At 41.1% G+C, this 26,078-nt stretch overlaps 1 protein-coding gene across 1 annotated transcript; it reads left to right on the top strand.

The window, feature by feature from the left end:
• Positions 1-1,952: 1,952 nt before the first annotated feature.
• LOC128734256 (uncharacterized) lies at positions 1,953-21,795 on the top strand. The gene is made up of 6 exons (XM_053828336.1): positions 1,953-2,475; positions 2,563-2,750; positions 19,045-19,181; positions 19,258-19,455; positions 19,843-20,364; positions 20,434-21,795. The coding sequence occupies exons 1-6, from the start codon at positions 2,345-2,347 to the stop codon at positions 20,695-20,697; spliced, it is 1,440 nt and encodes a 479-aa protein (XP_053684311.1). The 5' UTR covers positions 1,953-2,344; the 3' UTR covers positions 20,698-21,795.
• The last annotated feature ends 4,283 nt before the right edge of the window (positions 21,796-26,078 follow it).

Genomic DNA, 26,078 nt, shown 5'->3' on the forward strand with positions numbered 1-26,078 from the left:
GTACCTTGAAGCTAACTGGGCGATTGGGAATTGACAATATTACACAAATTGCTTATTAAGAAATGCGAAATGTCTCTCTGAAACTTTATTCTGGCATCAAAAACAGCCCTTAAGAAGGCCCGATACTTGTAAAATCACCACATTTATATGTTAACTACCCAAGTAACCATAAGCATTAATCTAAAACCGTATATTGGAAATAATTCTGCATCCCAAGTGCCAAACTTTTGTATATTAGCAATCTTAATGCTTATAAAACGTATATTAACATTGTTGATGCATAGAAGCATTAACGTAAATCAGCAATAAAGAAAGCAATATATGCGCATATAACGTAACAATATAATGCATTTAATCATTTGCTTTAAAATGAACCGTAAGTGTTGATAAACGGCTTGTACTTGACTTCTTATTTTGCTATTCTACAGCCACTATTCGTGTCCTCTTCCACCTAACGAATGCCGTCTTTTTCTACCCTATTGGTAATGCAGGACAAGTAGCTATGATATGAGAGGGAATCTCACCAAGATTTAAATACGACTAATTTCACCTCACTCAATCACATCCGCTATGGTTTAGATAGCAAAGGTGCAAGGAAACGAATGAGGTTGCATGACTAACTCTCCCGGTTCGAGCCCTGTCTAGGTGGTAAGATTATTCAGCATTTCCAAAAATGGTTTCTGTTTATCCTGCTCCCCTTGAGATGCAGCAAAAAAAATCGCTAGCTTTTTTAGTTTTTTAAATCCCGACCGAATCTATTTTTATTTACCATAACAAGCAAACGATATGCCATCGATACTTTTTCGATACGTCGATAATGTAGACAAAATGACGTTTCGTTTAAGCCTCAAACAAACACTGATAATGCTTATTGGATTCTTGTGGCGTAGCATTTTAACAACCCGCTATTTCGCCTTTTTAGCATTATGTGAGTTCTATAGAAGTATATAAAGAAAAATATGCTTTTAATCATAGTTCTGTATGCTTATACAATGTTGTCCAAGGACTAGTGTTTAGTGCTTACTGGTTACTTGGGTAGCTGAATAAAGTTTTTCACATGTATTAACAGGTAAAATTTTAAAATTTTTAAACAACCAGAAATTGTCACCTGTAAATATTTTTTGTTTGTTTATTAACAAAAAATTATTTAATAAAAAAAAACATTTTCTTCCGTGTTAATGAAAGCGACCGTCACTTTTACAAACCCCTTTTACAACTCTTGCCTTGCATGCGCTTTCGGGCAAGGTTGCATGCAACAAGATGTTGCCAACTACAAATATTTTACCGCAATTCCCTAAGAACAAAAACAATATATAACAAGAGAGAATTTTTGGTATATGGATGGTGAGTACATATTGAATCAAACATATATTTTTAAATGGTTACACATTTCAACAATATTATACAAAGTTGTAGATTTTTTCTTGAAATTAGAATTAGAAGACAAGAAATATATATTCTAGCTTAATTACCAATTAGGTAAATAATGTTTCAATCTGGCAACTCTAATACAACTACGGTCATTCATGAGATCACTAAACTGTTTAATTTGTAACACAGGTACGTTAATATCCACCTTATGGTAATAGTTGTGGGGTGGATGTAGGATGTATAGAATTTTCCTCCAAAACCATAATGCAAATTTACAATATAGAATGAGATACACAGAATCACTAACTAGTGATAGTCTGATAGTTAATATTATCCAAAGCATGAACATAGAGATTATTCCCGAATATTTGTAAAATACGTCTGGTTATTTTTTTTTGTCAGTTTATGACGTCAACTTGCCATCTTCTATTGTCAGTGTATTGAATAACTGCTAGACCTGACATTGAAACAACAAAACATAATACAAAATATCTGCTGCTGAGTGCTGGTTGATAATGACTTTAGCTTTTTATTATTAGTTTATTAGTTCACACAAGTTTGTTATTCATTCGCAACGCAACGTCAAAATCCGAAGAACGAACGAGACTAGCAGTTTTGTTTTCGTTCATTTCTATACAGACCCTTCGTGTTGTGACTGTAAAAGTTGCAATGCCACAGGAAATCGGTGTTTTTACAGGTGATAACGATAAGACAAAGATCCTTTTGTTGGCTTATCTGTAGCACGGCAGTAGGTATAGTGCCTCCAAGACCAGTGCTGTTCGTTATGTAAAAAAAAATTAGCAAACCAAGTAATGAATAGCATTTTGTGACGTACGGGTTAGCAAAAAATCGAGTGAGGGCCAACGCTATAGGTTCAAAAGCTGCAATAAATAGTCGATATTTGAAAATATGTAAAAGTGCTGTGATTCACTAGTAGATAAGAACACCAAGTGTAATATAAGTTTAAGTGCTAATGATTTTCAACATGAACGGTAAAAGTAAGAATGAGTCCTTCAAGTTACTTCAGCTATCGGACGATTCCAAAAGCCTCTCGGATCTGGAACTTCCGGAAGTGACAACCCAAAGGAAACGGAAAGTCAGAAGGTATGAGGTTACTTCGTCATTTTTCGACGTTCTAAAAATAGACTATTTCCACTCAACTGTTCAACTGTTGGTGTATATCAATTTTAGAAAAACTCGCCCAAGGACAACGACAGCCATCCGACACGATGACGATCGAGCTGGATCTCACATCGACTGCAAGAACTTTGGCCTGTGGCTGGCGATTGTAATGACCGTTCTGTGGTTGTTTATAATATCGTACATCACATCGGTAGTGCATCACGAAAACCGACGGCTTGAAATAGCCATACAGAAGGGTGAGTACAATCTGAGTATCTACTAGTCCGAATCAGTGCGGCGAGCTGTTATCAAGAAGGGCGATAGGCAACATCTCTTAGTATAAGCGGGTATACACGTTCTTAATACAGACGATAGATTGGCAAATCAAAATCGACATAGCTTCTAGCTTAATTGATAAGCGTAGATGCGCTGTTGGAAATATTTATTGGACGTTCTTTTGAAACATGCGGGAATTTGTTGAGGTATTGCCCTTTGCATTGAAAGTTGGATTTTGAGCACACTTGTTCAGTCACACATTTTGTAGGTCAGAAAAGTTGCCAAAATTTCGTGGTAAAAACCCATGAATCTTGGTTGATTCTTATTTGAATTCTAATGCTTACGTAGAGTTGTTATCGACGCTACGAATAATATAAAAATAGTTTCTAAATACATAATTCCGCGCATAATTCATAATTTGAACAAATATGCAGCATATATGAAATAAATGAAAAATTAAATACTATTTGCTTTTCCTACAACTGGTACTGCCGCCACTGCTAAATCAAATGTCAGCTCAGATGGGAGAGTTGTAATGATGGGAAATGCCGATCAAAATCCATAACGATTATTGATAGTTTTCTTATCGTTAATAATTAATAACGATAATATGACAGTATAAGCAAAAATACGTAAGAAATAGAACAAAAACGTTAAAATAATAACAAGCCAAGAAGAAAATTTCATTTTAAACCTTCCAACTTTCGATACTTTTCCTTGACGATAAAGTTTGATGGTATTATCGATATAAGATTACTAGCGATATTATCAGCAGCACACTTTTCATCACAGTTTTGAAGGTTGCACTTTATAACTGTGCAGTCCAATTGAGTGCGAAGAGCGCAATACATCACTTGGTATATGTATGTGCGAGCCTATCCCTATGATAAAATGGCAAGAATGTCGCTACTCGCCTAACAGTCCTATTTATATGGAAAACAATGTGTAAATGAGACTGTTATGCGAGTGACGGTAGTTTATTTAATTTACGAATTGATACCCCACAGTTTATTGCAGTAATTTTATTTAAAATGTTTAAGCGTTTTACTTTTAGTTCTACGTCAATGCTATCAATCTCAACACGGTATCGAATTGCACGTTCTTTAAGCTGTACATTTAAAATCATATTTGTTCACTTTACTTCATTGAAAAAGCCCCATCTTGTAACCACTCGATCTTGGAGATTGGCGGCCCTAATTTTATTTCATTAGCCTATAATAAACTAAATCCATGCATGCATAGAATTTTTATCAAGGCGATGCAAATAAAAATTGCATTCAAGTTGTTGAAATATATAGGTAGTTAAATATAGTTTTTTCAGTGTACAAAATTGAGCCACTTTGGGGGCTAGATTTCTTCTAGAGCTAACCCCCCAGCTCACAAATTTTAGTTTTACCAACAATCTTGGAACCTCATGCTCTTTTGAGCCGTTCCGAATGGTAGTCCGACTTTCTCTAGAAAACTAAACACCAGAAAATAAAATACCGAAGGATTTTCCCCAGAAAGAATCCTTCTCCAGAAAAAACCAATGCCCAGAAAGTACTAAATTCCAGAAAACCAATTCCCAGAAAGTATTGAATCTCAGAAAACCGGTTCCCAGAAAGTACTATTTGCCAGAAAGCTATTGACAAGAAAGAACCAATATCCAGAAATATGTTACGAGTAACCCGTAACGAGTAAGTAAATTACACTTCTTTTTTTCGCAAATGAGTTACGCTTATTACAAGATGTGGCACCCATTTTATCGTGTTAGTATCAAACGTTTCCTAGATGATTCAGGGCGAGACGGCCGTAGGCTGCGAGTGTTCGCCGGCGACCCGCCGTCGGAAGCGCCGGCCACTGCGGGGGAAAGCCCCCCCCCCCCCCCCCCCGTAGAAATCACCTCTATTTAGGTGCATGCGTTTTTCTAGGTTTAGGTTCTAGGTTTAGTAGGAGTTATCCCTTAGTTGAGTCCAAACGAGCGGTAGCGAGTAAGGACAGCATATAATTACCCAACAATTGATCAGGCCGAAAATTGTGAATGGTTTCTATGACAAAGAAAAGCCAAAAGACTAGGGGCTACATTCCGTTATCAAAACTTGATCTTCTGTTTTTTATGCGACAGACTTCGCAGCCAACTGTTAGAGTGCAGGACAATTGCAGGGCCAGTTGTTACGATCCTATTGACTCTAACAGCCTCTCTCAGTCGAGATTCGAAGATACGATGACTGGCTTATTAGGCCAGCGTCATACCTCGAAGCCAACTGGGAGGTTTCTATGTCATACTGTTTAAATTTTCCAACTGTATACCTCTAATCTGACACCCAATAATCCGACGATTCGCTAATCCGGATGACGAATTAAAAAGCATTGTACTTAGCTTCATTCAACCGAACACTGCCTTCATTGGGGATTTTCATTTGATTCAAGATGTTACTCATTCCAACTAAATTGAAAGGGTAAATGGTGCTCCTTATAACTGCGTTCAATTTTGCCAGGGGCTCCATTTTGCATCACTCTTCTCAAAAGATTGATATTCTTGCACAATTCTAAGCTAAACAAGAATTTAAAAGCATTTTATAGAATAAATTGAGCATTTCTCAGTACAACACAACTTTATTACGTATTTTCGAAAAAATTTTCGGAAATTTCCAGAGTCTGGATGTAAACAACACGACATTCCAATACCCCACTGACATTAGTTTGACTGCCGCTGACGTAAAGATCGGACGCACAGAGTTCTTTCGGTACCCGTTATTGGTAAAAAGAGCATCGTACGCTGACCTACTTCGCAAGGTTAGGGTGAACCCCAAGCTGCAGGAGCTTGGGGCCAACGTGGCGAAGACCCGCCGAACCCAGGTCGGGATATGCTTTTTGAGCTCAAAAAGGACCCAACGGTCCAGAGCTCGAACTACAGGGAACTGGTTGAGCAGTCCCTGGGCGAAGCGGGCCAGGTCAAGGCGCTGTCGCAGCGTGTTCTTGTCGAGTGTAAAAACCTCGACGAGATTACGACGGCAGTTGACCTGAAGGATGCTCTGCGAGATCAGCTTAATGTTGATGTAGCACCCGCAGACATCCGGTTGCGGAAGGCATATGGCGATATGCAAACCGCAACCTTAAACGTGCCAGAGGTCATCGCCAACAAAATGTTGGAATCTGGCAAAATTAAGGTAGGCTGGTCAGTCTGTACACTTGCGTCCAAACGGCGTATCGAACGCTGTTTCAGGTGTATGGGCTTCGGCCATCGGACAGGCAAGTGCAAGGCCCCCGATCGGTCTAAACTGTGCAGGCGGTGCGGCGAAGACGACCACTTCGCCAGTGGATGTAGCAATCCCCCAAGGTGCTTGCTCTGCACAGCAGCCGCGGCGGGGTGCGATATTGCCATTATCGCGGACCCCTACTGGGTCCCCCGGGCGGCGCTAATTGGATATTCGGCAAGGGTCGGATAGCAGCGATTGCTGTGATGGGTAGATACCCCATCCAGGAGTTGGTTTCGTCCGACCAATAAGGATTCGCGATTGCTGTGGTCGATGGCGTCTGCATCTGTAGCTGCTACGCTCCACCTAGGTGGTCGCCGGAGCAGTTTGACCGGATGCTAGACGTGCTGATCGATGAGCTCACGGGCCGCAAGCCCGTTGTCATTGGAGGAGACTTCAATGCTTGGGCTGCCGAATGGGGTAGCAGGAGCACTGCCCCTAGGAGACAAAGCTTGCCGGAAGCTCTATCCAAGCTGGACATAAGTCTGGCTAACGTGGGATCCGTCAGTACCTTTTGTAGGGGGGACAACAATCGATCATCGATATCACCTTCTACAGCCCAACGTTGCTTGCCAACATGGGTTGGAGGGTGTCAGATGAATACACGCATAGCGACCACCAAGCTATACGGTACACGATTGAACGACGAATGCTACGGCCATGCAGGTTGAAGTCGACAGGGTCGACAGGTGGAAAGTGAAGTCGTTCGACAAAGACCTGTTCGTTGAAGCACTCAGCGCAGAGAGCAACTGCTTGAACCTGAGTGCCCGTGAGCTGACCAACGTCCTAATACGTGCACGTGATACCACTATGCCCAGGACGGCGCAGCCAACGAACGGGCGTCGCTCGGTATACTAGTAGAGTGAGACCATTGCCCAGCTCCCCTTCAGATGCCACAGAGCGAGAAGGCTAGCGCAGAGGGCCCGGACCGATGCAGATGCTGAAGCTCGGGGCGTCGAACTTAGAGCGGCCCGGCTAGCGCTCAACAAGGAGGTTAGGCGTAACAAGAAATCCTGTTTTCAGGAGCTATGCCGCGATGCGGATTTGAACCCCTGGGGTGGTGCATACCAGGTGGTGATGAAAAAGATGACGGGTGCATCCGCTCCGCTGGAAATCTGCCCCCAAAAGCTGAAAGTCATCGGTTGACGAGGATGCTAGAACAGCGAGTCCTAGGGATGATTGGAGAATGATAGCTCAAGACCAACAAACGTGCAAACGGGTCCCAAATTCCGGCACTGATTCGGTAATCAGATTGTTGCCGAAAAAGTAAGTAAGAGGGCTTGGCAGGGCATGATCCTAAAAATGCGAAGAGCCAGACGATCAACAGCGTCTACCATATTGCGTTATTAGATCGACAGCATGACCCGAAGAAAAAGCGGCTTCGCTAGTAGGAAAACTTCACTAGTTTGATGAAAACGTGTAAGGTGGTATTGAACAATTTACAGTTCGGATTGCTCTACGTCTGCATCTGCATCTTTGCAGATCTCAAACACAAACAGATTTTAGGGAAGAGATTTAGGTCCGAAAGTGATCCATAGATTGAGATCAAATTTTGCGTTTAACATTACGGAAAAATTTGGAAAGACTTTGGAATGGTTGTGTGTTTGATAAAGTCATTGACCTCGAAGTTCCGTTTCAACTGGCTTGTAGTAGACTTAGTAGTACATTCTGTAGTCAATCGAAGTTTGGTTTTGAAACGCATTCATCGTTGTGCACAAATCAAATGGACAAGGTCGTTCGGCGTGCATAAGGTAACAGCAGAAATAGACGAAATTCTTCATTATTATAAATAGTTTGGGAATTGCTCGATACATGGGCTTTTCTGGCCCATAAATCTTTTAGTCAACTCAGACATTTTCTACGGTGAACAACTGGTGGTTTCACGCAGCTTGCTTCATTTGGCTCAGTCCACCTTTAAAGACTATGTAAGTTTCTATGATACACCGTTTTGGCTGTGAACTCGATACCCATCACCAAGAGTTTTTGAGAAAAATTCAATCATTGGCGATAGTATTCGACTTTCGATTTCAGAATTATTTAAGTGTAAGAATTATGGAGCTGTAGTGCGGGTTTGCCAAGCACATATTGCAACCTTCACGCGAAGCTTCGGTTGATGGTCGATGGATAGAAAAACCACTACCGCACTCGGGAAAAACTCCACTCGCTCCTGGCTAGTCTAGCAGCACCACAATTAACTGCGAGTCTGCCGATCAGGCAGGAAGCCCACGCGCAGCGAGAGCAAGAGCGCAAATGGAAAATTCTCTCCACTCGGACAGGCTCGTCGAAGTAAAAGCGCCCCACCGAAGGAAACTACATTTTCAGTTCTCCCTTAGATTCGGTCGGATTCGTATCCTTTCCGCGAGGCGTGAACGTGTAAATGGAGCAAAAAGCTACCTGTCTGCTGGAAGCGGGAAATTCCTAGGCAAAAGATAATTTGTTTTAAGTGTTCAATACCCGTGGAAAGTTTGTGATTCGGAGTGTTGAATTTTGCAGTTCATTTCTTGGTTGTTTGCCAGCCATCGTTCATTAAAAATGTACGAAATATCGATATAATTGTGGGTAGAAACTGTGTGGAACTACTGAAACATTTGACTTCCTTAATTGGGGTACAGCTTTCAGCAGCTCCTGCTTCCATGGCTGCGGAGGAGTATCAAGGATGCATCATCAATTGACCGTGATGGTGAAAAATGGTCCTGGTCCCTCGGGGCACCCGTGAAAGCGATTGAAATTATTTTTTCAAAAGACCTTTCATCGGTGCGCTGCTGTGAAGTAGGTCTATGGAAAATGGATCTGCTCGTCAGAGTTATGCTGTAATGAGGTGGACGGATTTACAAAGGAAACCCATTCGTCAAGCTGCAGCTGTCTAGTTTATTCGAGGGAAAATGAAAAGTGTACGGCTCAAGAAAAATTGGATTAGAACGAGCAAGGTCGCTATGTTTGCCTTCCGTTTTAGTTGTTATTGTTGTACAGTACGCTGTAGAACGGACACACACGGGACAGTCCCGGATGTGGAGCACGTCGAGTGCGAAAATGATGAAAAGGACCAAAACAGCAGGAACTAGTGACAAAAGAGAAGAAACGCAGTACTGCATGAAAAGATACTTTTCCACATTCACCCATCATTCCGCGAGGAGCGAGTACATTTAACAAATGATTTCGAAGCTGCTCCAGTGACGCATTGAATGAGCTCTCCCAGTTGTTGGAAATAGCCGTCGAGCATTACTGAATAAAACATTGAGTGAATTCTATTGCTAGGCTCGGTGTTTTTGTCAGATTGTTATCTAAGGACAAGTTGGTAAAAGTGTTGCCAAATGAAGCTTGGTGCTTAATTTAGTGAAAATGTAGAGTTCCTCTAGAATATCAATTTTGCGAACATCCAACTTTTTTTATCTAAACTTAATCTGTCGATTTCGTTGTTTTTGTACCCTCTGGCATCATTGGTAGCGTGAAGCTATGCGTTCTATATTTGTTTCCTTTCTGGTGGTACCGGACCGTTATCCTTCTCCTCAGTGGACCATCATCCTCAGGCTCTACACTGTCACCACATCATCTTCCCCTGTTACATTATGCTGGTATGCGCGCGCCATCTCGCAATCGATAAGAGCCAGCCATGGTTTCTCGGAGGCAGTCAGTTAATGTGGGGAAAATCTTCACTTCTTCCTTCCTTCCTTCGCTGCCAGCATGCCATATTTACAAAACAACGTCGACACCACCCACTCACGGCGGGTGCTTAGCTTTCCGTGGTATGTGGTATCACACAGGACATCATTTAGATACGGGTTACAGACTGTGAAAATTTCGACAGTTCAAATGGCTCATTAGTATGCAACGCGGAAAGTATCAGATATTCATGATGCCATTGGAGGTACCTTTGCGCTTTTATCTATAGTGATAAGCCGCTCAAGGTTATTTTCAATTGCGGTCTTTCGAGCGCTGAAAGCTCCTGATCAATTTTACATGCCACTTGAGCTGTAAATTTCCCCTAAGTTGCGTGCCTATAAGCATGTGTCGCATAAAACTTTCAAACGCACGTTTGTTAGTTATGATTTTTATGACCCCCAGCTGGTGATAAATCATGAAACGACGTCGTCGACGACGCTCTGTGACGTCGTCGAAATTATTGCCGCTCCCTTAGAGCGGTGGTATATTGTTCGCTTTCCAGCATGATCTTATAAGCGGGACAAAAATGACTGGAAACTCATTATTTTTTGATTGCTTTTTGCTCAATCAGAAGTCAAATAAACTACTTTTACGATTCAATTTTCCACCACTGTTTCAAAACAAATGTTGTCTATCCATGTATATGAAACTGGGTTGATTTGTAAAAGATTATTTGAATATTCTGATTACTCTGCTACCATGTTCGGCAGGTAGGACAAGGTAAAACTCAAAACAGAACTAAAAGCATAAAAAATGCAGGAGAACTTCGCACCTGCGTCAGCCGGACGGAAAAAGAAGGTAAAACAAAACTTCAATTCCCGACGGTAGCCGACGGAAGTTCAAGGCTATGTGAACATAAATTTCCAGTTATTCCCGGTTGAGCTGTTTGGCCGTGCTCGTGTTCCGCCTGTACCACATCCCAAATGCTGCTCTACTAGCTCTGGCTTGGCCACCCGTCTTCGGAAGGCACACTGATAGTGCACTCCCATTAGGTTAAGGGCGCTCCGGTACGAAAAGGTAAAAGTTCACTTTCGTTTCGAATTCATGCGGAATTTTGATTACGGTTGTACCACTGTTGCTCCATTATTGTCCGCTGTACAGTTCTGCTACTGGAAGCTCTTTGTTTGGGGTTTAATAGCTTTGCCAACCAAGATCCGAGATATACCGAAATACGAACTTTATTGCTAAGGCATGAGCGGATTATCAAGCATAAATTCTTAAATTTGAACGGAGTGCCGTTAACCTTTTCACTCTACTATCTTTTAGTATTACTTTTACATCCTTGTATAATTGACTATAACCACCGTAACTCTCAACAGGTTGAATAAAAGCCACCTACTACATACATGTAGAACAGCTATACGTTTGAACTTCTTCAACGGCCTGCCAGTGCCAGTGCCATACACCACAACAATGTGTGCGGTTGGAAAACAATTTCCTGCTCCTATTTAGATTGTTATCGCTTCTTTGAAGTTAACCGGAAAAAGAACATTTGCTATGATTAATGATACTACTCGCCATTTTTGTTTTTTTTTCTGCGAATTCGTTTACATAGGGATGTCAAAACGATATCAAAATTCTTTATGGTCTCTAGGCTGAATTCAACGTAGTCTAAAGAATAATTTTACGTACCTTTATAAAATAGACTTGATTACTTGATTCTTTTTTCTGAAAAATTCGTTCTCATTAAACATCCCCATCAATAAATCAATAGGAATGAGGGATTACATGTTTGCTTTTCATTAGAGAAAGGCTTTCCCTGTTCTATCAGTATTATTTCGCCCACCAACTCTCACTTAGCAACCAATATAACCTAAGACCACATTTCAGCGTTCAGTGCGTAAAAACAGAATAACCTCAATTAAATTTCGTAAATTCATGACAACAGAAAGACGATTGTGTCGACCGCCGAAACGACACAATGAGAGGACCTGGCAGGAAACATTACGCTTGATTATTAAAGTTCACTAATGGGCATGGTGGTACCTAACTGCTCTTTCTCTTGGTTCATTGTTTCGGCCTTCGTTTAATGGCATCGTATCGAAGAAAATGTAAAAAAAAAAACAACCTAAAATGAGTCCTGCGCGTTTAATTTGCTTGATAAATTATTCCACTCAACGTAGCACATTTTAGCAGACATCTATTTTAGCTTATTGCTCTAAAGCAGTAAAAATCGAATTTCTCCAGTGCGTATCTAAATGATAGAATTTGGGTATTACTAAAATTAGCGCACAAAATGTGTCCAAAGTTTCAAGAATTTCACGAAATCTAATGCGCGTGAATGGTCGATGACCCGCCCAGTTAGCTTCGACGTACGATGCAAACAGTCTAACAAGCCTGTCGTCGTATACTTGAATCACGGCTGGGTGATACTTCTGGAGTTAGTAGGATCGTTGCACAAGCGCCATAATTGCTCTGTACTCTAACTATCGACAGCGAAGCCTGTGTCGATAAAGAAGTTTTAAAGACGTTTATACCCAAGGCTTTGCTGTGCATCGCCTTCGCTTTGTGCTTTGTCGATGAACTTATGAATTAAAACAAGATTAAAAAAAGAGGTTTTCTATCCCCCCAGAAAATTTTTATTGTTAGTTATTCTATAGTAACTTACATACATTTTGATAAAAGAATGTTTACTCTATGCTTGGTTTCTGAGATATGAACTTTTGAAGTAAATAAATATTTACGAAATTCGAGCTTTCCAGTCATAAACCTTAAATTACAAAACGTACTGTCGTCACTAAAAAAATGTTCATTTTATGACGATTCAAGATTTATAAACTACGTGGTATCTGAGAAAATCGAAAAATTTCGCTTGTTTTTTTTAAATAAGATGTCTTTAATAATGGTTGAGTTTTAATTTTCATACTCATCAATTAGGTCAATATGATTTCTCATAGGAACATTTGGATCGAAGGTAAAGATTTTTTTCGCTGTCTAGTTGACGTCCAATGTCCAATGTGCATGTTTTTTTTTCAATAAAAGTAATTTATAATTTAGTGACACGTCACCGTCTGGGCGACCAATCTGCAAGTTCAAAACGAACGAATTAATTGCTCACCACACTCGACTCTCAATTGGCCAATTGCACAGTGAGAATTATTTTGAAAAAATGGTCCTTTATCTCAATATCTTTGAATACCGGTTAGCTGCATTCAATGTTTTGAAGCTAAAAGAAAGGTATGTTTATGGGAACCAACACAAAAATTTGCGGCATTTGCTGACGGCACGCGTCCATTTCTAGCACTTTTGGTTAAACGATGGACATTTTACCTTATTTTCCTCGGATTACAGGCATTCGCTGTAAAGCAGAATAAGGATTTGTTAAAGAGTGCAAATAACAGACAATACTTTGCTCAAATTTTCCCAAACTCTCCATATGGCATAGATGCAAGAACAAGAACATAACAAATGTTGTGCAGGGTATATCAATGCCGTAAAAATAGACAACCTCACTTAAGTTTTTCAGCTGATGCCGCGAAAAAGTCATTGAAATGTACATAATATCTTTCTTTTGATGAGAGAATCTAGCCCAGCGGAATCCAGAAACACATTCCAGAGATACAGGATACAATTAGCAAAATTTTTTACGGTATGAATTGATTGAATTGATTCACTAAATTTTTGGCAAATATCTTGCAAAATAATGACTTAAAGGGATCTTATTTTCCAGTTTTCCAGGGATTTAGTGAAATAGGAACTGAGGAATTGAATTAGAGATGGAGTCCTGTAACGCTGGAATGTGTCCAGAAATATTCACTTTTACTTCGATAAAGGCGAAAGAAGATCAATTTTATTCTAGTGCCGGATTCCACTATTTTGACATCTCTTCATAACGAGGAAACTAGACTAATAAGCCCTTCTTATGGCAATAACCACTAGAAGCACATGGGTGCGATAAACAAGGCACCGCACCATTGGAATTCCTATGAAAATATTTTTCTTTTGATATCAAAAGGTTGAACCTATTTTAACGGCATTTTGGGATATAGAAATAAAGGACTCTTTTCGTATCCCCACTGTGCATTAGTTCGCGTACTGTGTAGCCAGTACAGTTTGTTTACATTTTCCCCTGCATTCTTTTGAAAAAGTACCCAAGAATTATTAATCAATCAAACAGTAACGTGGGGCAATAAAAGAGAAGTCGGTTACGCCTGTCAGCAGCTTTCTCATAAAAATTGCTCTTTAAATATCTCTTCTAACTATGATATTTATAGCGAGCTAACGGCAACATTCAACATGACAAACTTCTCAATGCTTAGCACAGGAATCATGATTGAACTGCTGAGGCTTGCAGTACGGAACGTGTAAGGGAAAAATACTATCACCTGTGCAATGATATGGGAGTAACAAAACATTGAAATATTTGAGTGTCCAAAAATTGTTCTTTGAGGTACTAAACAGTCTTTGACTGCTACGTTGTTGAATGTCTCTTCAGAGGTAGTATAAATTCTAGCGACTGGGCTTTTTCTACATGAAAATTACGGAGCACTTGTGCCATTCAAAACCAGCATATTAGGGTATCTAACCTATTTTGGACCCAGGAAAATCATGGAAATCATCTAAAAGCCGCTGCAGTTAGATGCAGTCTGGTGCCAAACATACTACAAGATAAAGCTAGCGATCGTTAACATAACTTGGAAATCGGCCTGATATTATAATTTGGAAGACATCATAAACAACAATAAAAATAACAATGGCCCAGAATTACTTCCTTGTGGTATACCCAAGCAGTTTGTGAAAATTCATAACTTTCGACTTTACCGGATAAGATTTGGCAAATTACGCGCCAAAGTGCAATTTTTGTATATACAATAAAGTGACCAACGCGACTAAATATCTGTTATGTTTCTGTGCACGGTATCTACTTGGGTGTCTCCTTCCATAACACTGAAAGGTGTTGATCAAAATTTAATTATACAAAAATTCGTATAATCAAGCAAAACGTAAAACCTTAGTGCTGCGTTAAAGGCCAAACAGAATGCTGCGTCAACGCATCCGTTAGCGTCAATTTGACAGTAAACTCACGAGAAAACTGTCAGAATAACGCTGACGGACGCGTTGACACAGCATTCTGTTTGGCCTTTAACGCAGCACTAAGGTTTTACGTTTTGCTTGATTATTCTGTTTGGGCCTTGACGCATTCGGAGCTTGACCTTCTATCTATTATTTGACAGATTTCGCAGCCAGCTGTTAGAGTAAGGCACAAAACCAATCGAGATTCGAACATACGACGACTAGCTTGTTACACCAAAGACGTATCATATCTCCGAGACCAACTGGGAGGCGAAAGAATGCGGAAAAATTGACTAGATTTTCTTAAATAAAGAAGTTTGGCTGAATAAACTTCTGGTGAACCGAATCCGCATTGCCGGGTCTTTCGTTTAACTCCTGCCATCGTATTCTATTTACACCCGGAGATATGGACTTTTACCATGTCGGAAAAACTTTACTTTTTTCACGTCGAAAAAACTAGGGTGAAATGCCCTTCTGTAGCAAAAACTGTTAAGGCCCAGACACAACGCATACGGATTCTACTACGTTGCGGAAATTTGACAGAAAACCCATGTAAAAACTGTCAAATTGCCGCAACGTAGTAAAATCCGTATGCATTGCACAATCTAGAATCCCTATAAAAATATCTTCTTTTTGACATCAAAAGATTCACTCTAGCTTATCAGCAGCATCAGGTGCTTGTTCACGACACGCATCTATTTCTAGCAGTGTTAGCCAAAAACAAAGGATCTATATAGTTGATGTAGATGTTGGCCCGCAAGATGTGATGAGAGCATTTACATCGCAGCTGATGACAAAGTTTTGGTTGAAGTCTCTGCATTATTTGACGAAACTCACCATCTCTTGAGTGGAAACCTCAGGAACACCGTCGAAAATGGAAACCGATGTAATGGATGATATCGGATCGGATCCACTGGTGGTTGGAACCTCAATTCGGATCACCATCACGATGTGATGTGAATTTTGTGATAGGAAAACAATTCGTTTTTGTCTTATCTATAACAGCTTTTGCAGAGTCATATTTGTCAGCGTAGAATAATTTACATATACTTGTTCTAGGGCGACATCCATTTAGTACGTCACGCAAATTTTGGCCAAAATCAACCTCCCCCCCTCCTCCCCTTGTCACATTTCGTCACACATTCGTGACCGTTTAAAAACCGTCGTCCTACACATTTTGCTTGCACACTAGCACCCTCTGTTATGCATGTTGCGGAGTAACTTGCATTTGCAGGGTTTTATGCTGTAGGGTTTTTACATTTGTCTGGTTTTACACTGAAAACTTGAAGCAACACCCGCGCGCCGCGGTTTGGCCATGTTGCGAAACATGCTTTTTTGAAAAATGAGTGGTTTTTGATTGGACGATGGAATTAACGCGAGTATCTCGTCTGTTTGTCTGTGTTTTTACCCTTCCTTCAATGCTAGATCTACTTTACCCACCTTGCTCCTCAATACCAGTACTGTCTCGAATTATAGCCATCCCTGCTTTTATGGGAGGTCATTTAGAATTCAGCACGAAGGAAGGGTAAAGAACGGTCAAGAATACACCCATGCTAAAGTCACTTGACACCGACTGGCCTGATCCTACTAAGATTCGAAACCACGACCACGCGTTTATCAAAGGAGACTCGGTAACTTTGCGGCTACGGACCCCTCTCAAGTTATCAAGGTTCAAGAAGTTAAGACTCTTTGAGTGCGCTAGTGTTGATCTCCGAAATTATGGTCTTCACCTGCCGTTAGCTCGAAATTGCTCTTCTATGCTTGGCTTCGCCAAATGATAAATTATGATGGATTTTCTCGATGGATGCATTGTGTTCACATGTATGTAGATGCTTGATTGATTGCTTTATTCCATTAGATTAGGATTAGGAGGCTTAGATCGCTGCAGAATTCGTCATTCAATGTCGGTAATGAAACTCTTATTTTGACACTGAGTCTCTCATTAACCAATATTGAATTCCATGGGAAAAAGTCACGAAGAATTTCTTGTACGAGCAGTTGCTCGTTCTTTTATTCCTGTATTGTGATTAAGAGAGTATCTTGAATAGAATCTATTGCCGTAGAAATCTTCACAGATAATCCCAACTCTGCAAATATCAGCAATAGGAACCATGGGTTGCTTTTGGGCTTCACCAACATTTTTCGCACTGGTATTGTCTTCCGAACGGAATAAATTATTTGTTTTTGTACATTTATTCCAGCTTGCTCTCCGGAACAGTGATTTTTCTGCGTCTGCTTAGCATCAGAGTGAGTCAGTATTTGCTCCCGAGGTTCCTTTGCAGGAAGTCCAATGGTTACCGGACTCTTTATTTCTATCTTCTGAGCTCTAGTCAAATTCTTTTCTCACGGTTGATGATTACCGGATCTTCTGCTCTAGATTAATGCCTTATACTGATGTTAATTCCGTCACATTTATCCAGTCACAATAAATCGTTATGTGGAGTATAGACCAGGAGCAAGATTGAACATTCAGCAATATCATAAAACAAAGATAGACCGAAATTTAAAATTGTTCCGAATTGTTGGTGTCCCCTTCTAAGTAAGTATGGCTCCAAAAAACATCATTTTAACGTTTTTTAAGATTAATATAGTTCTGAACCGATGCACTAAGTCGAATCGAACGGTTTTGGTATTAAATGAAAGATGTTTTATTGAGTTTTTCAGGAAAGATATTGGATTGAAACCCAAAATTGTTCACGTTTGTCAAAACATTGAAAATATTTTTTTTTTGCGTTTTCATTGTGTGACGACCAAAGAATTCCCTGTTTATTTATGAAAAGCTACAGCTATAAGATTTTAACATAATAAAAATTTAGAAAGGTATATTCTTTTGTTTTACGGTTTATAAAGAAATTTAATTTCGATAATGTAATGGAGATGCGTGGTATTTTTTCTTAACTGTAAGGAAATGGATTCATCTGGCGAGAAAAATGACATTTCTATTTCTTTCTACCAGAAATTATTTAAAATATTCAATTATCGTATCGTGTCGTCAGTAACATATGTCAAGGAAAAAAGGAAAAATAAACGGACCAACAAAAACTTGGTTAGAGTGGAAAAGTATCATAGCTCTAATGTGGAACATTTCTTTTTAATATGTAGTAAAGTCAAGTGTGATAGTGACCGGTAAAATATGAATCAGAATTTATGAGGCATACAGCATTTTACAGCTAATCATAGTGATCGAAACGGCTTAGGAGAATTACCACAATGTAACCGACGAAACCCAGCGTAAAAATTTTCGTGCGGGCTAAATTCTCTGTCGTTTCTAAGGCCTACCGCTATCGAAGCTCAACCTGTTCGGTTCGTTCGATCTGATATAGAACTATCGTAGCCCTCTCGATTCTTCCCATACATTGGTGGCCACCATTCGCGCCAAACGCAGCAGCTCAAAGGTGACTTTCGACGACAGTCAGCTCGAAATGGAATCCGTAGGTCACGTAACCGTGCCGCTGCGAGTCGGCGGCAAAAAAATGCGAAAAAGACGCGAATTGGATGCTCTGGTAGCTCACTCGCTCGCCAAAAGGTAAGAATTGGTAAATTAAACTAAATTTAATTCGTCTAAATGTTTCTCAATTAAACACCAGTTCTGGAAAACGCCACATAGCCGGAAACGGTATAGCCTCCCACGACCAGTTGCTGTCGAACTCCACAGATGAACAAGAAGACTACTCATGGGTTAGTTGATTTACCCTTTAGCACTCCACGCTCAGTGAACAATTATCTAAAATTTTGCGGTATTTTTCTTTCTCTCACCCTACAATGTCTGCCCACACTGGCTGTCTGGACGGTTGCCATGACCGTTGACTTTGAACCCCATTCCGCCGGAACCAGCAACCCAAAATACGAACCCAGTCGCGCTGCCGGAGAAAGCGGTTCTCCTGTGTGCGCACGTGTGGCCCCCTCGTCCTGGTGTCCTGCATTTTCCTCTCGCTTGGCTTTATGTACTGGCTGTACTTCGACATCAGGCAGCAGGTTTCCGAGTACCGGATTCGCATCGAGCAAGGTGATTTCTCGGCACACACATGTGTGCAACAATTAAAAGCCTGTCGTTGTATTCGCCCACACAGCAAATGTTCATTATATTATGATTATCTTATACGTTGACAATGTAGTTCAGTAACAACAGAGCAAGGGAGTTATTAATAGGTTACACCATATGAGTTAATTTTTACACGTTATATAATTAACGAAAATTATTTTCTTCACTCAATCAAAAATACCAAAAAAGAGAAATACCAGCCTATCGCCTGCATCTGGAAAAAGCTTGCCTGTCACAATCACACGTCACTAGCCAGCTAATAAATCATTTTTCCTATATTTTATTAATGCACAACCAACCACCCACGCGCTCCCCATTCGCCAGTGTCTGCCACTAGTCACAATGTGCCGGAAGCCTTACAAAAATGGCACGAAACGTCCAAAACACTAGAGCAAAACCAGACCGCTTTGAACGGAAAGCTGCGGGAGATTCAACAAGTGCTAGGCAATTTCTCTACTGAGGTAAGCGAACTCTCCTACTAGCTAAGAATATATCTACAATTCATCTCGTATTAATCATCATCCTTATCAACTCTAGCTGAAGCAGCTTCGCGATACGATAGAGAAGAAAAATGAAAATTCTCAAGAAGCACAGCTAAACAGCCTGATGACCAACGTCGCGAATCTTGGATCGCAGATCAAGGACGCCCTCGCCAGGATAACGTCCCTGGAAGATCGGTACACAAAGGCTCAGAGCGAACAGAAGACGCTTGCAAAGAGCTTGGACGACCTGCAGGTAAGATCGCGGTGAACAGAAATCAAATTCAAATTTGACTCCGAAACCGGAAGCTTGGATTTAAGGTGGAATTAGTCGTCATCGATGCTGCAAATTTCAAAGGCGGTTTTTTTGTTTGAAACAAAAATTTTGTTCATTAAAATATATTCGCTGTGTTCAGCTTCAGATTGGCAAGAAGAATGCAGTGAATACATTTTTATAAACAGAAGCTCGCTTTTGGGCCCAAAAACTTTCGAAATTGGGCTCTTCGACGAAAATTTAATGATTGCTAGTTTTCCGTTAATGTTAGCTCATACCTATGCTTCATCTTCATGCTTTGTTGATTTTAATAGTAAAAGCATGATTGAAACTCAAATTCTTTATCATTCCCACCTTTCCCCCTTGCAGACCGTTTTCGGTGAAATCCGCAACGGCTCGAGCACAGCGTCAATCGCCGGCAGTAGCGCCAATAACATAACCGAGCAGAATATCGCCAACATCCGGGAACAACTATCCAACCAGATATCGAATCTAGCGCAAAACGTCACCGAAGAACTGGAAACGTTGAAACACAAAAATATATGGCTGGACAACGATCTCAAGAATCACAAGACACGCATAGATCAACTTCTGGAGAATTCGGCCAACATTTCCTCTCACGTCAAGTCGGTGGAAAACATTTGGGTGGAGATGAAAACTAATCTGAAAAACCTGGAAAGTGCTGGCAAAGAGGTGAACGATCAGATTCAACTATTGCAGAATGTGACAGGGGCCCTGAAGAGCTCGCTAGGCACGGTTCGAGAAGAATGCGCACAGTATCACAGTCAAAACGATGCCATTAACGGTGAAATTACGGAGATCAAGGAACGTCTGGAGAAGGCAGAGAGAAGAGAGGTGCCCACCACTGTTTCCACGGTAAATGCTACTGAGGTAAGCGAAAGTCAATCGTAACAAATTCACTCAACAACACACGAGTAACGTTTCTTCACAACATTTCAGAGTCAGAAGGGATCGATGCCGAAAAATCTTTCGCAGCTTTTCAACAACTCTCCAACGGAAACTACCCTTTCCAAGCTAACCCCTGGCGTTGCGAACTCAGATCGAGAGGCCAAACCGATAGTAGAGAAAAGCGATGCTGCCTCTGCAGCGCCGGCCTTTGTCGCAGTTCAGCAACCATCCGTAGCACCGTCCCCGGCTAGTAGTAGTCCAAGCACTACCTTGAACGCTGGTATCAGCAAAGCACCAGCAGCCAGTGGCATGTAAGAGTTAACCAGTCCAAGTGGGTCACCGTACTGTAGCTGTAACGCGTTTGCCAATTCAAACAATATATTTTCACAATTGAAAAAAAATACTGCATTTGTGTGAGAGTCACGCTATGAGCGAGTTGTTTGTACCGATTACGAATAAAGTCAAATTCAATGCAAGTTGAAACCTGTTGATTAAGTTTTAGTGCGTACCAAAGTTGTGTTTTAGTGTAGCAAGCAATTACAAACGCTGATTGCAAACCTTTTAGTCAAAACAGGAAAGAAAAAAAAAACATTTTCTCCGGATGCGAATGTAACTTATGACACGGATCGAGTAGTTATAAAAATACACAGATTCTATAGATTCATAGGAGAAACAACAATAACAACAAAACAAAAAAATCAAATTTAGATTCAAGAGAGATTCAACCTTTTACTATTTAGCCTAAAGAGTGCAGATTTTGATTCCCAGTAATACAAAGTTAGAGAAAAGTGAACTTCAATTTAAGCAACATCGAAATCTATTTAATCAATTCTATTCCTAGAGCGTAGTATTAACAGCCCAGCTCAGAGAAATAGGACATTGCGGTCAGTTTCTCCAGTGAGACCGTTTGTCCGTAAAAAGCAGGACAGTGATAAATTGACGAGGGACAATTTTACTCAGAACTACTATTTTGTTCATTAAGCAGGAATCCAGTGAAGTAACATTAGGCATATGTCGAACTTGGAGCTATACTCAGTCATCACAGAATATTACATCACAGACATTCCTACTTTAGCCATTCAATTAATAGAGAAATAGGAATTTCCTACTACAACAGCACATGGTAGCAAAACTGCGCTTCGATTCTTTTTTTCATATTTTATCACATCAGATACAGCAACTAGTAAATTTATTAAGGCCAAATTAAGCCATCTTGTACTTATTTGTCGAGGACACAAAAGAAAAGTCCGTCAGTAGACAAGCACGACCCAGCCAGCCAGAGTTCGCATCTTGTAGATAAATCTTTGTATCCCAATGTCATAAGAGAAGTTTAAGAAACGAAAGTGCTAAAGTGATTAAATGAACAAACCGAGCAAAACTGAACAGAGCAGAAAAAAATAAATTCAATTTGAAAACAGCAACTGTAATTCTTTTTGTTTTCAAAAAAACAAACTACTTCAAAACCCAACGTCAGCTTCCAAGTCATGGACCAAAAACAAACGTCCAACGATGACGCATCACTGATCGCCAGTCAAAAATTCCTGACGAATCGCCGAGAAAGCACCTACAACCCCATAAAAAATAACCGTTTAACACCCCGGATTGGAATCATTAAAGTAGACAAAACAGTAAACAGTAAACAGTGGACAGAATCTGGGCTCGTAAGCTGTACAACCGCGATGGATTGTATCTTACCAGCCGATGAAACCTATGCAGAAGTCAATTTCCAAATCCTCAACCAAATCCTGAGGGTAAAATTCTACTAGGCTCCTACTCGCGGCAAAGTGCCTATTAAATACATACTTAATTTCGCGGATGGTTTCCCAAAAGCTCGCGGTTCTTAAAATTTGTTACTAAAATAATAACAGTTGCGATTGCTTATGCGGTTCTCATATGTATCTCTTTATTCATTAGCCCACATGATCTGCTTGCTCTCTACGACATTCCAAATGTGCATCAACATTTCCTCAACAATCGCCTCTATTCTACATACCGATCGGAGCCGGAATCCGATCAGAAATTGCGCTTCGATCGGAATACAACGTATGCTATAGCACACGTCGATCGAGACGTTTCTGATCGGAATGTAGAATCGAGGCGGTTATTTACATTTAGCATCGGTATGTTTTCACCCACCGTTTCGTTTCAATCATGGGGCACTCATTGAGCAGGATCCGCTGCATATTAGTCGTGATGCGAATAGAGAGATAGTTGTCTCCGATTAATTGTCCTCGCGAGTGGATTGTCCGCCTATACTGGAAAGCCTTGACATACACGTCCGAATTAGTACTTTGCGCAACAGCTCGTTTGTGCCCACGTGCCACATCAAAAGACTAACTACAGCTGTTTCAGCCAAATCACCGGTTTACAACGCCTTTTTAACCGTTTTCGTTCAAGTTTCGATTTAGACGTTAGCTGAAAAATCGCTTTTCAACCCTAGCACGTAATTTTTAGTTCAGTGGGCGGGAACACCTTAAAATGGCAGATCCGTCTGGGGGATAAGGAGCTTAGGTTAACAACCAGCTGTACTCGAAAACAAGAAAGTTTATGAAAATGAAAGAAGAAATCTATCTGGACTAATGGTAACTACCTTTAGCATGAAAACACCGACGCGAATCGGAACATGGGATATACTGACCTTGAAACCCTGAACACAAGACATCATCCAGACAAGTCTTGCTCTAGTCTGGCATACGAGGTGAAAATGCTACTCGAGGTAGAGTAGTTGGATTCCTTCTGGGAACGGGCCCTGATAAAGTGGCAACCGATAAACGAAAGAATAATCATTGCCAGATTCAGAACACGGGTTAAAAACCTTACAGCAATCCAGTGCTATGCACCAACAGATGCTGCCGACCTGCAGGAGAAAGAGAGTTTTTACAACCAGCTGTACAGGGTGGTTGAGAAAATCCCGAAGGGGCACATCCAAATCCACTTGAGCAACTTCAACGCGAAGATTGGCTCAAACTACGCGGACCTTGAACGTGTCATGGGACGCCATGGCCTAGAAGAGATGAGTGAAAACGAGGAACTGTTTACGGAATTCTGTGGTAATAACAACATGGTCATCGGTGGATCACTCTTTTCCTGTAGACCAGCACATAGTCACGTGGGTTTGCCGCGACGGCCGCACAGAAAACCAAATCGACCACCAGCCGAAAATGACGAAGGAGCCTTCTTGATGTACGAAGCAAACGCAGCGCTGATGTTGCATCATCTTATTATCTCTAAGATATGTTTGGGCGTCGCACGAGTCCAACGACGGGAGAAGAAAGTTGGGTGCCGTTACGACGTTCACCGAACAACTAAAGAAATAAACTTGAATCCCTTGGCTCGGATTTTCCACCTGGTGGAACCGTCGAAGAGTAATGGACCGGTATCAAGAACGCCTTCATCACGACCAGTGACGAAACCTTCGACAAAGCGCGCCGCAGGCGCAGGGAGTGGATTTCAGAAGGAGGAAGGTCGACGAGCTGAGAGACGCGAACCAGAACTGCTAAGACAGTTGCCCGTCAACGATACGCAAAACTGAAGAGAGCTGTTAAACGAGCTTTTAGGCGGCACAAGAGAGCCTGGACTAACTCCCTAGCCGAACAAGGGGATTCCGCCGCCGCCAATGATGATATCCGTTTGTTGTACGATATTTCTTGCAGCCTTAGTGGTGCCAGGATAAATACAAAGATGCCGCTAAAGGACAGAACTGGTCAGCTATTGACTGACCGTACAGAATAACTTAAGCGATGGACTGAACATTTTGAACAACTCTTCCGAGTTTCAAATGTCAGAGACCAACAAAACCAGCAGCGTATGACACCTACTACAGTTCGTCGAATTAATCGCGTCAACTCGGAGGCGCCATCGCTGGATGAAATTGTAGCAGCCATCAAGCGTATGAAATCCAAAATAGAGCGCCAGGGATAGACTGTATTTCAGCCGAAATGCTCAAAGCTGACCCATCTGTGTCAGCCCAGATTATGCATCAGCTTTTTAGCACTATATGGGAAACCGCAACTTTTCCGGCGGACTGGATGCAGGGTATTTTGGTCAAAGTCCCTAAGAAAGGAGACCTAACTGAATGCGGTAACTGGCGTGGCATCACGTTGCTCTGTATTACTCTCAAAGTACTCTGTATGGTAATCCTCAACCGGATCCAGGAGAAGATCGACGCTACTCTCCGGCAGCAGCAAGCTGGATTCCGTGCTGGCCGACCATGTGTAGACCATATCACAATGCTCCGCATTATATTGGAGCAGATCAACGAATTCCAGGATTCTCTACTGCTGGTGTTCGTTGACTTCGAAAAGGCGTTCGACCGACTCAATCACGAAAACATCTGCGGAGTACTTTGGCGTAGAGAAGTTCCAGATAAATTAGTTCATCTCATCGAGGCTCAGTATGAGGCGTTTTCGTGCAAGGTTTTACACAACGGCGTCTTGTCCGAACTTGTAAGGGTTACTGCTGGCTGCAGTTTCTAAGAGTTATGCATTAGATATTAGTACGGGCAATTGACAGCAGACCAAATCCAGTATTGTCTTGGAATCTTCTAACGATGGAGCAGCTAAATGACCTTGACCTAGTCGACGACATTGTTTTGCTCGCACAACGCCAAAACGATATGCAGAGCAAGTTAGATGACCTCTCCGAGAGCTCCCAGGCAGCAGGTCTCACAGTCAATGTAGCAAAAACTATGTCTATGGTAGTGAACACTGACAATCTTCACAGTAACGGAACAACAAGTTGAGCAGATAGACGCCTTTCAATATCTTGGTAGGCAGACAACGCCCGATGGTGCTACCAAGACTAATATAGCCACACGGATCACGAAGGTCAGGCACCCGCCTTTGCAAGTCTGTGAAACATTTGGCGCTCAAACCACTCTACATACGAAAACCCGAATTTTCAACTCAAACCTTAAATCCGTACTGCTGTGGATCGGACACACCTTGAGGAAAGGAGCGAACGAGATTTGTAGAGAAGCACTCGACTAGAATCCGCAAGGACACCATAGAAGAGGCGGACCCAAATGCTCATGGCGACGCAACTTAGCCAACGAAATCCAGGCTGTGGACGAAAACCTGTCCTGGCGACAAGTGAAAGCCATGATGGGTAAGTAAAGTAAGTGTCCTAAACTTATTCTAGTACGCCTGCACTAGCGCTCGTGTCATGTGAATGAACGTAAGTGTGTATGCGTTTTTTGTTTGTATATATTACTACTTGTTTTTGTCCTACTTCGCATAAAATATGTGTTTTTGATTGACAACATGAAACGGACAAAACTAATGAAACAAAAAAAAACTAAAATGCCTGACCCATGGTAGCATATTCACGATATTCTCAGATTTCGTAAAATTCCGGGAATAGATTAAGTGCAATCAAAAATAATTCGAGTTAACTAAAAAATTAAAATTAAGATTGCCAGTATGGTATGGAACAAATATACGAAAAAATCATTAAAATTTCAAAGTGAATACATCCTTCATTTGATATCAATTTCCTGCGTATAAGGATAACTATCCTAATATCATTGCGAATAAAATATCATTGCTATGTGCTGAATTGAGACACCGTCACATGGTAGGAGGACATATTCTCCCGTTCTCTTTCAATCAACGATAGTCAGTTTGTTTCTAAGCACAAACACGCCTTTTGCCTTAGTACGCGCTTGTAGCGGTCACTACACGGTAAAAAATAGTCAC

This window comes from Sabethes cyaneus, chromosome 2 (genome assembly GCF_943734655.1).
Source record: "Sabethes cyaneus chromosome 2, idSabCyanKW18_F2, whole genome shotgun sequence".
NCBI classification, from domain to species: Eukaryota; Metazoa; Arthropoda; class Insecta; order Diptera; family Culicidae; genus Sabethes; species Sabethes cyaneus.